The following is a 16,533-nucleotide window of genomic DNA, read 5'->3' on the forward strand; positions in this document are numbered from 1 at the left end:
TTATCCAAAATAGCACTCCATCTCACATCTTCATTTTATTCCTAGTACTTACTACCTAAAATTGCATATTGATTTATTAATTTATATATAGTCTGTCTCTCCTAAAATGTAAGCTCTATGAGGACAAGGAGTTGGCCTGATTCAATACTGTAAAACCTTCACTACAGTAGTGCCTGGCACATGGCAGACCTTTAACAAACAACAGAATGAGTGAATGAATGGATAAATGGAGTCCAAAGTTTTGGGCTTCTACCATAGTTATTTTCAGTAAACCATATATATCCAACACATAAGAGGGATACAAATACAGTTACAGAAAAGCCAAATTAGTTATGTTTCATTTTTCTTTCCCTTCTAATGAAAAAACTGGTTGCTAAAATGATCAAAAAGCAGGTAGCCTGGCAAAGCAGAGTTTGAACAATTCAGTAAACAGGTAAACTGGCCTGGATTAAGGTCAGAACATATTCTAGCCTTTCAGAGTGTCTTAACTTTGTTGTTCCCTGTAAGGATGAAATTTCCACAAAGACGCAAACTCCTACAGTAGAGCGGAGGAGAGGTGGTATATAGCAGGCTGCACATGCAAGCTGAGAGTCTACCTCAGTGGTTTTCAACTGGTGGCAAATTCTACAATGCAGATATGTGACAATGCCTGAAGACATTCTGATTGTCAAGATTTGGGGGCTGCGGGATAAAGAGGGGGTAGGGATGCCACCTGTATTTAGTGGGTAGAGGCCAAAGATGCTGCTAAACATGCACAGGACAGCCCCATACAAGAATGAATTATCCAGTCCAAATATCAATATTGCCATTGTTGAGATATCTTAGTGCATTCCCTTTTACTAAAGAAAGCATACTAAATGCAAGTGATATTATTAGATATATAACCTAAAACACACTTGAATTTAGACAATTAAACCAGCACAATTTAAAGTCTTTGGTTACTAACAATCACTGGTGAAAATAAGACTGTAACACATCAGTATGTCAAGTTCCTGCTATTAAGAATCCCTGGTAGATCCTGGAAATAACATTTCACCTGACAACGAGACCATCTCTAAAAATCAAATCAGCTAGAAGTCACTCAAAAAAATCAGAAAGCTATGTTGCCCCCAAGTTACTTAAAGACGGCACTCTGCTACTGCAATACCCACAATATCTCTGGTATTTTTCCTGTGTGTCCTTTTTAAATTTTACCTTTTCCACAAAAGCTTTCCTGTAACTCCACTAGTCTTTGTTACAGTGCCTTCCACCTAGGGGGCACTCAATTAAATGTTTGATGCCTGAAACATTTACTAAAGGAAACTCTCCAGTCCATTCAGCTCATTCCATTTAATTATTTTTGCACCTAAGTACTACCCAAATAAGCATTCTGTTGATTCTTATCTGTATGCCTTGTTCGCCATCTTCCCTGCAGCTAGACTGTCATATTTCCTTCTGTATATACACAGGCTTCAGGATAGAGCAAGGCACCCAAAAGTAATTCCCAAAAGAAATTTCTGATTCACACATTTTTAGGATTCAGCCAGGAAATATGTGTGAGGAGAATGAAGTATGTTTACGGAGTTTCGAGAGAATGTCCTAAAATGATTACTTTCTTTTCAACATTTCTTTGACACTCAACTTCTACTGCGTTCGCACGGAAAGTTTTGGGGCAGCAAGATCGCGGACCAGTAAGAGTTACATAATTCCTTGGAATCTCCCACTTAAGCATCTTTTTCTTAAAGGCGGGGACCACGTTACATGCGGTTACCAAGACAACCGAGAACAGCAAAAATCTGAAGCGGTTCTATCCACGGAAGAAATTCTAAGGTCCAAAGTTAAAGTGCGGGCCAGCAGCGCGAATTAATAGACACCGGCCACTACTGTGGCTAATTTAAAAATCTCTGTTCGGTGCCGCGCTCCCCCCACCCCTTTCTCTTTTTTCAGGAATCCTTGTTTCGGAATAGAGACCGAAGAGAGCGCTCGGCAGACAAACGGCCGTAAGCCAGGCAGTCGCCTCCCGCCCACTTCACTCCGCCCAAAGAAGCCACTGCCCTCCACAACCCCATCGCGCCCACCCAAGCCGCGGACCTGAGGGAGCTCTGTCCACAACCCCAAGATGCTTAAGAGAAGAAAACGTGTGCTTCCTCGGCATCTGAGGTCAGAGATCTACTTACTACCCCTCTGCTTTAGGCCCTGCTGAGAGGGCAAACTCAATCCGGGGAGCCACTCAGGAAAGACCCCAGCTTCGGCGAGGCCTAGTCCCCGCAGTGGGAGGCGGAAGGGCCTAGCCGTCGTCTCAGCCCACGTCGCTCTGTGCCCTGAGCCCGGTCACCGCCCCGAAGAGTGTGGGCAGAGAAATGAAAAAAGGGTACTTCCAGACCCTTCCGTATCGAGGACCCGAATCAACAACCCACCTGGTGAGCGCCATCTTCTTCCGCTTGCTTCCAGCGCGAGCGACAGCACCGCGGGGCGGGCCTTTCCCGGAGACAAGTTGAGGAAAGGAAGGAGCGCGCGATGCGCAGGCGCCTTGGCCGAATAGCCTTCTGGGATTTGTAGTTCTTTGAACGACTGCAATTTAGGTCTACTCTAAGTGGACCAAGCTGATATCATGGGATAAACGCTTAAGTTAAGAAAAGAAAATGCATCACTCGTACACTGTGACATGACAGGGCGTTCCCTAGGCAAAATAACGAAGTCGTGATGCCTTTTAAGCTGCTTTATTTTGTTTTCCACTCAGAATCATTTTCCTTGTGGGAGTCCCAAAATAAAAAGAGCCTTCCGGGTATAGCAACGTTAAGTAAAAGAGTGACAGGGTTTTAAAACAACAGAAAATAGAACGGAGAATGGAGAGTTATTGGATGGTCTGAAAACAGTCACACTCAAAATTTTTCTTTAAACTCTATCCCTTATCCCCAGATCCCACCCCCAAACACTCTCCTAAGGAGGTATTGTGTTATCTTTAGTTAGCTTTAAAACACGGATGTATATTATGTATGCATGTTTTATGTATGTATGTATGTGTTTTAGATTGTGTTTTACATAGATTATGTATTAAACATAATGAACTACAAACCCCAGAAGGCTCTTTGATGAAGTGGTAAGATAAATGGCATGTGCTTCAAAAAACATTAAGAGAGGAAAATGGATGGAGTATAGTTGAAAGGAGATTAGCCTTGAGTTTTGCTCATATTGAAGCTGGACAAGGAAATGAATGTTCATTATAGTATTCTCCACTATTGTATACATTTGAAATTTTCCATGATAAAAAGGAGAAACAAACTTTTAATTGCAGTGTAGCACACATATAGGAATATGCATGCATACACTCTAAGTGTACTGCTCTTTGAATTTTTCCAAACCAAATGCACTAGTTTGAGCAGCAGCAGCAGAAGTAACCCATATCCAGGATGAATTTATTTTTGGTGTGACAAGACGTTCTCAGCTCATATAATACTTTTTCTGCCTTAGACCTGGAATCAATCATTTCTCCAAGGAGCCCTTCTTTTAGTGGGATAGTGATATTTAGAGAAAATAACCTGGATGCTACAAGTGCCCGTTACCGGGTTGATTATTGCTTCTAAGTCTTTTTAGTGGACAAAGCTAAAAAATTTACATACATATTGTTTGAGAAAATGTATTGTGCATTCATACCAGTTTTTCCAAAATTGCAAATTTAGAGTTACACAGATTTTACTTAACTTTGATTTTATATGGGTATCTCTTTTGAAAATCTATATGCCTAATGGTATAACAATTATGAATGTGAAACTGTGGATGAGGGGGCACTACTGTAACAAAACACAATCGGGACTGATCTCATATTCACAGCCTCAGGGATTATGCAGGCCATGTACATGGTGGAAAGGGAGGGAAGAGATCTTAGAATCCTGCCTGACACAGAATATAAGCCACAAGAAAAAAAGACTTATTTGGTAAATTGAAGATCGGTGTAACAAGCGTGATCTGGGACTTTGAAGATATAAATTCAAGCTATAGCTTCATCAATAAGCTGTGTTATCACTGTCAAGACACTTAACTTATTTGGCCCCAATTTTATCAGACTTAAAATGCTGATCATGTTACCTGTTATATATTATAGAGTGATTATGAGACTTAATTGAGGTAATGTAGGTGAATATGTTTTACTCAACTCTAAAGTACTATGTAAATATATTAGTTATTACAGTTAATGTTTTGGGTGACAGAGATCCACTTTAATGTGTAATTTCCAAATAGAGAATAAAAGAGGAGCAAATTAGAAAAGGTCCCAGAAGCCAAGATCAAGGGGCTTAGATTTAATTCAGCAGGTGATTTGGAGCTGAAGGAGGACTTAAATAGAGGGCCTGGGTCCAAGAAGCTGGCAAGAAAGATTATTCTTAAGGCAGAATGAGTTTCTATGGCGATGAGAGACAAAGGAGCACACTGAGGACAAGGTTAAAATAATTAACATGGGAAATCAGTAAGAAACAGACCAAGACCTGGGATGTAGAGTTAAAAGAAAGGGATGGAGAAGAGCTTTTATAGTCTACTTTCGTTTTTCACAGAGGCACATCCATGTGAAGCATTTCTATCAGACATGGTCCCTCGCTGTCCTTGGGGTGTATAGAGAATAGCAACTGATTTTAATAGCAATAAGAAGGCAAATCTACTGCACTAGTAATATGATATCATACCCTAAGGCTAAGTACTTTATTCACATTTGTGGGGTGAGGGGTTTTGTGTTCAGCTGTGCTGGAACTTTCTTGCAGCATCCATCCTCTTTATCACAGGTAATTAGCAGCTGCCTGCTCATAACAGAGAAGCTCAGCGCAGCCACAATTGGTGCTGCGCCAGGTTGCAAGGAATAATCAATTTACTCTATTCTTGATATTCCAGATAGAGGGTGGAATTTGTCTTCAGAGAACCTAGAGCCTAACTTGATTCCTAACTAGCTGTGGCTTTGTAGCCGCAAGTGACACAACTAGTAGTAGTAGGATATAGTAGTTAAACACATAGATTCTGGAGTCAGCTTTCCTGTGTTTCCATCCCAGCTTCTTAATTTACTAGTTGTACATCCTAGGAAAACTTAATTTCTCTCTCAGTTTTCTTACTGAAAAAAAAAAAAAAAAGGCGGGGGGAGTAATTATAACCTAATATCATAAAGTTTTTGGGACAATTAATTGATTGTTAATCATGTAAAGTGCTTAGAACAATGTTAAGCACTCAAAAAATAATTATTCTCTGGCTTTAACAACATTTATTTAGCTTCCTGAGCTTCAGGTTTTATATTTGTAAAGTAAGGCAGTTGAACTCAATCTTATTTTTAGGGTATCTTCCAACTAACATTCTTTTCTCCAATATGATGCATGTTTTTATTTATTGTAATGCCAGTATTTTATGCTCTGATGTCATTATGCTTTAATTATTGCTGCTTTATTTAAATTCATTCTCTGGTGAATAGTGGTACTGCCCCACTTCACTGTTCTTCCTTGTTAGAAGTCGTTCATATGCCTTCACAATCTTTAAAAGAAATTTTAAAAGCAGTGTGTTATTTTGCATTAAAGTATAGTTAAAAAGGCTGGACTTACAGGTTACTTAGTGACTGCAAAAGAAAAAGTGTACTTTTATAATGGAGATATTTGGCTATCATTACTTTAGTATCACTAATAGAAGGACATTCTGACATTGGGTGCTTCTGTATGGAAGTTCTCTAATTACTTGATCAAGTCAGACTTAACTTTCAGTTCATAAGAGATTCAGGAGACAGAGGAACAAGTTAAACAGCACAAGGAAACAATCAGAAAAATCCAGAATGTGAGACATTTTACAAGATTCTTCAAAATGTCAATGTTATACATATAAAAAAGTAATGGAATAGATTAAAAGAGACTTAAGAGATATACCAAATGCAATGAGTAAAAGTCTTGATTGCATTCTGGTTCAATTCAGGGGAAAATATAAAAGATTTTGGGACATTTGGAGAAATTTGAACATGGATTGGTAGTAGACCACATTATGGAATTTTTGCTAATTTTCATAGAAGTATTAACGACATTGTGGTTAATTAGGAAAATGTTCTTTTTTATATATACAAAATGTGTTTATTGGGATGTTTCCTCAACTTATTTTGATTCAGGGTGCATTTAGTGCTGCTTCTTTCTGAAGGAGCATCCTTCTGTAAGCCTTGCTTTTCCTCCTGTAGGCTGACAGAGGACATAAAATTTAGGGAAGAAGCAAAGTTAGAGGACTCACATTTCCTAATTTCAAAACATATTACAAATCTACAGTAATCAAGACAGTGTAGTATTGGTATAAGGACAGACATATAGATCAATGGAATAAAATTGAGAGTCCAGAAATAAACCCACATGTGTGTGGTCAGCTGATTTTTGACAAGGGTGCTGTTATGGTATGAACACATCTCCCTTAAATTCATATGTTGAAACCTAACCCCCAATGCAATAGTGTTAAGAGGTGGGGCCTTTGAGAGGTGATTAGGTAATGAGGGTGAAACCTTCACGAATGGGATTAGTGGCCTTATAAAAGAGACCCAGACCTCTCTCTTTCCCCTTTCATCATGTGAGGACACAGAAGAAGGTGCCATCTGTGAACTAGAAAGCAGACCTTCACTAGACACTAAATCTGCTGGCACCTTGATCTTGGACTTCCTGGTCTCCAAAGCTGTGAGAAATAAATGTCTGTTCTTTATAAGCTAGTTTATGGTATTTTGTTATAGCAGCACAAATGAACTAAGACAAGTACCAGGCCCATCTGATGAGAAAAGAATAATCTTTTCAACAAATGGTGCTGGGAAACTGAATATCCACATGCCAAAGAATGAAGTTGGATCCTTACTCCACATCTTTTATAAACATTAACTAAAAGACTTAAATGTAAGAGCTAAAACTATAAAACTCTTAAAAGAAAACTTATGAGTAAATGTTCATGATCTTGGATTTGGCGAAGGATTCTTAGATATAATACTCAAAGCATGAGCTGTTAATAAAAGAAAAAAATAGATAAATTTCATCAAAATTGAAAACTTTTTCCTTCACAGGACACCATCAAGACAATTAAAAGACAAGCTACAGAATGAGAGACAATATTTGCAAATCATACATCTGATAAGGAGCTTATGGCCAGAATATGTAAAGAACTCTGACATTTCATCAACAAAAAGACAATCCAATTAAAAGAATGGACAAAAGATTTAAACATGTTTCTTCAAAGAAGATATATGAGTGGACAAATAATCACATGAAATGTTGTTTAACACCATTTGCAATCAGGGAAATGCAAATCAAAGCTACAATGAGATGCCAATCATATTCACCAGGATGGGTGAAATAAAAAAGATAGACAATAACAAGTACTGATGAGGATGTGGAGAAATTGGAACACTCATACACTGCTAGTGGTATTGTACAGTGGTATAGCCACTTTGGAAAAAGAGTTCGGTAGTTTCTCAAAAAGTTAAACTTAGGGTTACCATATGAGCCAGCAATTCCAACCTTTGGTATATATCTAAGAGAATTAAAAACATGTCTAACTCAAAACTTGAATACAAATATTCATAGCATAATTCATAATAACCCTAAAGTAGAAACAACCCAAATGTGTATCAACTGATGAATGAATAAACAGAATGTGATATATCCACATAATGTACTATTATTTGGCAATAAAAAGGAACGTAGTATTGATATATGCGAAAACATGAATGACCCTTGAGCGCGTGTAGACAACTTGCCAAGTTGGAGGGAGCCATCTACAAGAGATTACCTTTACTTTTAACATCAGTTGCAAGTTTGGGGGTTCCTAAAGCCACTCTTTGATTTGATAATTCTTTAGAAGGACACACAGAACTCCGTGAGTGGTATTATTACAGGGAAAGGATATAGATTAAAATTAGCTACAGGAAGAAGTGCATAGGGCGGAGTCCAGGAGGATCCAAATGTGGAGCATCTACTTATCCTCTCCCTGTGTAGCCAGAACAGCATTACTCTCCCAGCACCAGTGTGTGACAGTAGGCAGGGAGTATTGTCAACCAGGGAAGCTCACCTCAGCCTCGGTGTCCAGAGTTTTTATTGGGCCTCTATCATATAGGCATGACTGATTGCCTGTGTGGTTGATCTCAGTCTCCAGCCCCTCTAGACATTTACTGATACTGTGTGACTTATAGCCCCCACCTTATATCACATTGCTAGTCTTTCTGGCCAGCCCCCACCCTAAGGCTATTTGATGTGGCCAGCCCCCACACTAAATCAAAAATTTAAGACTACCTGGTGACCCATGGCTCCCAGGCAAACAAAGGCACTTCTATTAGCCATGACATTTCAAGAGCTTAGAGATTACTTACTTCCCAGAACCTGAGGATAAAGGCCAGATCTCTGGGCAAGGTTAAATTCTTTGCTATAGAAACCTTGAGAACATGATGCTTAGTGAAAGGAGCCAGTCAAAAAAGGCTAGATGTTGTCTAATTCCATTTATATAAAATTTCCAGAATAGACAAATTCTTAGAGACAACAAATAGATTAATAGTTACCTGAGGCTGGGTTGAGTAGGGATGAGAGTTGGGAAAAGTGAGTGACTGCTAATGGGTACAGGGTTTCTTTCTGGAGTGCTGAAAAATTACGTAGTGCTGATGGCACCACAACTCCATAAATATACTAAAAACCATTGATCTGTACACTGAACAAGGTGAATTTAATGGAATGTGAAATATATCAAACCTATAAAAGCAAAGTCAAGCAAAATGTAGAATTTATAAAATGAATAAATGAAGAAAAAGTATGATATAATATCCTTTCATTCATTTTTTTCCCAAATGAGCATTAGAATTATTTTGTTGAGTCTTTTATTAAAAAGTCTGTAGAAATATTATCATTGACTTGATCATAAATTAACTTAGAGAGATGATATCTTTACAACTTTATGTCTCAGGAACACTTTAGGTTTTGACATATTAAAATCTTTTATATCTTCCAATAACATTTGAAGTTTTCTTTACATAGATTGTACACATCTCTCAGAATATTGATTTTTAGGTATTTCACTTCTTTTTATCGTGAATGCAATCTCTGTTTTCATAAGATTACTAAATATAACAGTAATTTTTAGTAAGCAAGCCGAGTGTTCTGAAATGCGTCAGTTTATGAGTAAAATCAATTTTTTTTATTGTATATTACTTAAAGTTAGGGTCAACTCGTATTTGGAGAAATTTGCTCCTATTTCTTCTTCCTGGGACTGAGTAATTCTTTGGGCTGATGCATAAGAAAGCAGCTTTGCTCTCAGTTCCTTCCCTTCTCTAGCTCTGAGACTTCCTGTTTAAAAGCACCGTGAGACCTCTTGACCCCATTTCTTTCCAGATTTAATTATTCTTTTTGAAAGTTGGCTGTAACCTTAAGGGGATTTGAAACACAGGGCTCCAGTGGGGATGAAACTTTAGACCCAAGATAACTATCCCTTTTTCTATTGAACAGCTTGGAAGGGGAACAATTTGCCCCTTGCCCTGAGCACTGTCATTTGTTTTGATCATGTTCATTTCTATCAAGTGTGCTGCTGGCTCAGAAAACAGCCATCTGATACCTGAAGTGACTCCTTACATGACTCCCTTGTCTTTTCTCTAGTGACGAGATATTCCACCAGAAAGTGCCTGTTCGTGGACTAAGGAGCTACAGTGTGTGCGGATGGCTATGATTTAATAACTCTAATGGGAAAAATACTGGAACAATAAGAATAGCTATTGTTTGTTGATGTACTCTTCTATACCTATTTATCTTATTTAACTCTTACAACAACCCGATAAGTAGTTAACTCTTATTATCCCATTTTACAGATAGAAAATGGAGGCTTAGAGAGGTTATGTAAGTTGCCCCAAATGACAAATGGAAAATGACTAATCTGGAATTTATACCCAAAGAATTTGTTCTTAACCACTATTCCATACTGGCTCTCAAGTGAAAGATTTTTTCTAAGAAATCTGGAATCAAACAGACTTGAATTTGAGTCCTGCCTCCTTTGCTTCCTAGCTCTATAAACTTCAGCAAGTCTATCTACTTCACAAGGCTGTGAGGATGACATGAGATAATGAATGTCAAGTGCTTAAGTGCTCGGCTCACAGTGAGTACTAAATAAATATCAGCTGTTAGTCTTCAAAAATGTATCAAAAATTTATCTAGTGCTTTTTCAGTACCAAACCGTGTGCTCATTTGGGAAGGGGTGGGAGTACGCCCAAAGTTAAATACCGCATAGCCCGTCCTACAGACCTCCTAGGGGGTTGATAGATCTGGGGTTTGTGGGCTGAATCTGGCCCTCAGAAGTGTTCTATATGTCCTACACATGCTTTAAAACTTTTGAATTATTTGCAGACATTTAAAAATGGGGAGATTTTAAGATTTTAATTTTAGTAAAAATCTGGATTTCCAACTTCTTTTGAAAACCAGTAGAACTGGCAACACTGGGCCTGCATTGTCGCATGGCAGCAATGATCTAGAATGCAGTTTGCCATGTGGGAATGTAGGCCACAGTCCCCACCATTCACTATTGAATCAAAAGCTGAGGGAGTCATTGGCCATTCATTGTTGCAGTCTCTTATGAAGAAATAAACTGCTTCATGTACCTATGATGCTCGTATAAGAAAATAAAAGATAGGTCAAGGGAACTGCATGACTTAAGAAAAATGGACAATGTTTTTGTTTTTAAACGCCAGGATTATTCTCATGTCTGACGTGCTTCGTTTATTTTTTATTGTCTTGCTTCCGTAGGCATTTGAGTTTGCAGCCCCTGGTATAAAAAGATAATCTCAGAATGTGGTAAGTGTCATGCTGGAGGCAAGCCCAAAATGCTTTGGAAGTACCAGGGAGAGGCACATAAACAGGTCTGGGGGTCGGAGTATGCTTTCTCTATTGTCACTTGACCAAGATTATGTGCCATTAATAGGTGAGGCCCAGAAAGACAGTGGCAGAGGTTTGGGCAGTGGGCAGAGTCGGGGAGCTGTTTAAGTAGATGGAACAGCATGAGAAAGGGCTCAAAGGTAGCAGCAGAAGCCTCTGTCTTTGATCTATTGACCTGCCTTTGACCTTCCTACTCAGACTGCCACCCAAGGTGGGTAGTGTCTTTGGCTCTTTCATCCCTAGGAGAGAAAAGATGACTGAACTTAGTCAATGGCTGTGCCCTTCTGGCTCCACATACCAGCCACACTCACATCCCTAGGTTCTACTGACTCCCCAGACACACAGATAAGCTTGGAGACCACCCCTCAAAATCCCATCCATACAGGCACATAATAGGAATCTTTATACCTATTACCCAGTTATGCACCAACAATGATATAGGGCTATTCCTTCAGAGAATAGGCTGAGAATATTTTAGTATTTACATAATAGAAGTCAGAGTCTGGGTGGCTGGTAGAATTTCTACCCTTTCTCTATAAAATAAACCACCCCTAAATACTTGTTCCTGAAAAGGCAAGTTAAATTCCTCCTAGGGCAATAAGAGAAACCTCCAGTGGTGAGAGAGTTTTTCTGGGAGGAATCCAGAATAGTGGAGAGAAGGAATTTTTTCTCAACATGAGAACAGAAGCCTTTTAGAATGGGCAGGGCCAGGCTCAGCCCACAGGTAAAGTAACTTTCTTCATAATGGGTAGACTTTGATAATTTTTTTTTTTTTTTTCGATTTAGGGCATCCATCCAGCAAGGGAACTAGCAGGCCTAGATGTGACTGATGAGAAGGTCGACTGAAAGTGAAGGATGTAAGCCTATCCTTGCTGATAGGCAGAAACACATTCCTACCAGGGGTCTGAGAGACTTGGCAGAGGCTGTGTAATGGCTGAGAGTGGGTGAAAACTGAGGATGGAAGATTTCCCTTGTGGAGTTCAAGGTCAAGTTCAACCTACAGTTAAGAACTCTTCTCCAAACCATAATAAGATATCACTCACACCCACTAGGATAGCTATCTTTAAAAAGAGAGACAATAACAAGTATTAGTGAAGATGTGGAAAAATTGGAACCCTTGTACATTGCTGGTAATAAAATGTGGTATATCCATACAACAGAATATTATTTGGCAATAAGAAGAAGTAAACTACCAATATATGAATCAACATATATGAACCTCGAAAACATTAAAAGAAAGAAGCCAAAAAAGATCAGATAGTATATTATTCGCTTTATATTAAGTGTCCAGAATAGGCATATCCATACTGAATGTGGATAGTGGTTGCCTGGGGCTGGGCCAGGGAGAGAGGAGCAGAGGGGAGGACTGAGAAAGAGAAGCGACTGCTAATAGCTATGGGTTTCTTTTTGGAGTGTTGAAAACATTCTAAATTATTTGGTGGTAATGGTTGTGCAACTCTATGAATATTATAGAAAGCACTGAATTGTATACTTTGAAGGGATGAATTTTATGATATGTGAATTATATCTCAATAAAGCTGTTATTAAAAAGAAAATCTCTGCTCCAAGTTTCCTCTGACTTCCTCTGAGATAATTAGTATCCATGATGGACTTTGCCTCTTATCCTATTTTTATTTTTTAATTCCTGAGCCTCCCTTTACTGATTAACTCCTTAGCTGATGGTTTTACTTAAGGTTCAGCCTTTTCTAGTGGTTATGCCCCATGAAGGTAGACTCTCAACCTCACCACTACTTGTATGATCTTGAGCAAGTTAATTAGCTTCTTGATGTCAATTTCCTCATTTGAAAAAATGGGGATAATAATTGTACCTCTTTAAAGGTTAAGTGTGAAGATAAAATGACTATAAATAAAGCCTGTTTAGAACAGTACCCAATATAGTACATAGTAAATTCTATATAGTATTTGTAATGATTATTTATATATTAAATCTTAGAATAGTGTTGAGTACATAGAGTGCCCTATAAGTATTAGCTATTGTTATTATTATTATTAATTTATTTTTATTAGAGTAATGGCTAACTTGCCTAAGACTTTATTGTTCTACTGTTGATGAACAGCTGAGCTGTTTCCAGTTTGGGGTTATTCGTGAATGATGCAGCTTTGAATATTTTTTTATCACTTTCTCTAGAGTATACATTAGGAGTAGATTGCACAGTTACAGGTAGGTGGATCTTTCTATTCCCAGATAATGCCAAACCATTTTCCAGAGCAGTTGTTTCAGTTTATAATCCCACCTCCAACACTTGATATGCTTGTCTTGTAAAATTTACATCAGCTACGTAATGATGGCATCGATTTTAATTTGCATTTTCCTGATTACTAATGAAGACATACCTTTGATTTTCTCTTTTGTGAAGTTCCTGTTCAAGTCTTTTGTCCATTTCTTACTGAGTTATATGTCTTTTTTTGTGTTGATTTGTGAGAATTCTTCATATGATTTGGAAACTAGTCCTTTGTCTATAGCATCTTCTACTGCTCTGCTTGTTTTTATGCTCCAACAATGTGGTACATTTTAATGAACAGAAAGTTTTAATTCCTAAGTAAAAAAAGTATGAATCTATTTTATTATAGATAGTGCTATTTGTTTCTTGATTAAGAAATTCTTCCTTGTTCCAAAGTTTTGAACATGCTTTCCTGTATTATCTTGTAAAGTTTTTATAGTTTTTCCTTTGATACTTAGGTCAATTCCATCTAGAATCGACTATTGTATAATGTGAGATAGGAGTGCAGTTTCTATTTTTTCTACTTGGATGCTCAATTTTATCAGATCATTTATTTTAAAATCTGTTCTTTTCTCACTGATCTGCAGGCCACCTCTGCGGTATGGCAAGTGTCCATATATGTAGATCTGTTTGAGACATCTTCATTATGTCCCTTGTATAGCAAGTCCTACCCTGTTCTTATGCGTTTCATTGTGGCCTTTACTTTGAAAATCAGCTTATCGGTTTCAACCAACCAACCAACCAACCAACCAACCAACCAATAATAGACAAACAGACAAACAGACAGACAGATACATACATACATACATACATACATACATACATACATATAAACAAAATAGTTTTCCCAATTGGTATACATCTCAAGATCTAATTGGAAGGTAGTGGGCAGGGACTTTTTCATTTCCATCTGGAAGTAAATGAAGAAGCATAGATTTAGTTGCTGCTCAAAATTGCCTTATTCTAAGGACATCAGTATGGGATTGAAAACAACGGCCAGAGAAGGGCAGAGCCCAGAGAATCACCGAGCATAGAGTCAGAACAGTCCTTTTCTCTCAGTCCTTTTTTACCTCTGGGTGCTGCACCTCCATCAATTTGACTTGGGCTTTCTGTTACTTGCAAGCAAAAGCATCCTAACATCAATAAAATATCTTAAATACAGACTTGAATACAGAAGCAAGTAAAAAGGTATCTTAGTGAAAAGGAAAACAGCTGTCACAAAAACTATGAATTTTATTCTATAGGAATATGCAATAATAATGATAATGATGACAATTATAGCTAACATTTACTGTGATAAGAAATGTACATTTATGATCTTATTCCATGGCCATAACCTCCCAGTGTTATTCTTTTTCCAGACCCAGAGATGGTAAGTAACTCTTACAATGTCACACAGCAATTAGGATTCAGATAGTCTGTCTGAATCCAACGCACTCATCGGTTGCTGTTTCAACTTAGAATTCTTTATTAAATAGAGAAAATGAAACACTTTGAGAAGAGCAAGAGTAAGGTTTTTAGGAAAAGGGTAGTTCTACCTCACTACTAGTAGGGACATAAATGGCTATAACCTTTCTAAAGAGCAGTTTGAAAGTATATATTAAAATGTTTACATTCTGAAAATGTTTGTAGTAGTATTCTTTTAACTGCTAATTCTACTTTTAAAAAATGAATAGTGCCCCATAATGAAGATTTTTAAAGGATGTTTATAGAAGCAAAATTTTTAGTAGCAAAAATAGATTAAATAAATGTTGGGAACTAAAATACTAATGCAACTATTAAGAATAATGTTTTAGAATTTTTAATGACAAGAAAAATATACTATCTTCAGTGAAAAAAGCAGATTACAAAACAATATTCACAGCAGGATTTCTATTACATATATTATTTAAAAGACTAGAAGGATATACTGTAAAACGATAGTAGTGATTATCTCTGCAAGGTACGATTATGGATAATTTAAATTTTCTTCTTTGACTTTTCTAAAATTTTCAAGTTTTAACCATAAACTTGCAGAACATTTTATTTATGAAAATTTCAAACATATTCAAAAGTAGAGAGAATAGAAAAATGAACCTGATGTATTCACCACCAGCTTTAACAATTTTCCACACAGGGTCAATCTTGCCCATCATACTCTTTCTCACTTCCTCCTCTGGATCATTTTGAAATAAATCTCAAACATTATATTTCCTTTGTGAAAATTTCAGCATGTCTGTCTAAAAGATAAGGACTCCTTTTTAATAAACCACAACCACAGTACCATTATCACACCCAAATTTAAAAAATAATTAATTCCTTCAGCTCACAATATCATCAGATATCCAGTCAGTGTCAGCGTTTCCCTGATTGTCTTAAAATTTGTATGCATTTTATATTTTTTATGTTTTATTGGTTTTGCTTTTCAGTATATGTGGTTCATTTGAGTCGAGAGCCAAATAAGGTTTATCCGTTGTGATTGGTTGATATGTCTCATATCTTACTTATAGGTTCCCCTCCACCTCTATTTTTTTCATGCAGTATTTATCAAAGAAACTGGATCATTTTTCTTGTAGCGTTTTCCATAGCCTCTATTTTATATCTTCACGATGTTGTTCCTCCTCTGTCTCCTGTAAATTCTTCATTAAATCTAAAAGCTTGATCAGATTCAAATTTCTGTTCTGCTTTGTTTTTTTGTGGTGGGGTGGAGGGAGGGATAAAGGAACTTCAGAGATGGTAGTGTTTACTTCTATTAGGAAGATCTAAATTCTGGTGGTCATTCTTGTGATGTTAGCAGCCATTTATGATCATTGCTACACACATAAATCATTAGGAATTGCAAATTGGTGATGTTCTATCATTCCTTTTCTATTTATTAGCTGGAACACTTCTGTAAAAGAGAATTTTCTCTTCATCGACTATTTAATTATCCTTCAGAACAGATCACAAAGAGGATGAATGCCCAATCCGTTCTCTTTAATGACCAGTTTTTAAAATAATTAGGTGGTTTCCTAGCATTCTTCAAAGGTGACCTAATTTTTTTTTTTTTTCCGGAGTATCATTATAAACTCACTGACTTAAAAATACTTGATGTGCTTCAATCCATTGATGTTTTTAGTTGATTAATGATCATATCGTCCCACCTTTAGCAAGTAGAAGACTCTTTCTGTTGACTTCTGAGTCTTTTTGACCCAACCCCAGTAATTTTTGATAACTTCCATGCTTTCTTTTATGACAAGATATTCCAGGATCATTGAATTCATTTCCATCCCCAGATGTGGAATGAGTTATTTCTCTAAGTAGCCTCATTTTCTTTTAGTGGGACAATCTGTGTACCAGGAGGTGGTGAATAAATGACTTTTTAAATAAAAGGAATAACAGACACTGGACGGTGAATGACAGTATAAAGTAGATAGAACTATAAAAGCGTTACAGTCTAAGATTCCTTTAGAGAT

General features: G+C 37.3%; 1 protein-coding gene and 1 long non-coding RNA gene across 2 annotated transcripts in view; one reads left to right on the plus strand and one right to left on the minus strand.

Moving 5' to 3' along the window:
- The window catches only part of SNW1 (SNW domain containing 1), a 26,828-nt gene extending 24,324 nt beyond the window's left edge, over window positions 1-2,504 (minus strand). Inside the window, exon 1 of the mRNA XM_006925488.3 lies at window positions 2,397-2,504. Within this exon, the coding sequence (XP_006925550.1) occupies window positions 2,397-2,410 (14 nt within the window). The 5' untranslated portion in view covers window positions 2,411-2,504. The remainder of the gene's footprint in view (window positions 1-2,396) is intronic.
- On the plus strand, window positions 93-12,391 carry LOC107196676. Its single transcript, XR_001518106.2, has 4 exons — window positions 93-2,399; window positions 9,993-10,083; window positions 10,728-10,775; window positions 11,643-12,391. It is a non-coding gene; the product is annotated as an uncharacterized LOC107196676 (long non-coding RNA).
- The last annotated feature ends 4,142 nt before the right edge of the window (window positions 12,392-16,533 follow it).

Source organism: Pteropus alecto, unplaced genomic scaffold (genome assembly GCF_000325575.1).
Source record: "Pteropus alecto unplaced genomic scaffold, ASM32557v1 scaffold8, whole genome shotgun sequence".
Taxonomy (NCBI): Eukaryota; Metazoa; Chordata; class Mammalia; order Chiroptera; family Pteropodidae; genus Pteropus; species Pteropus alecto.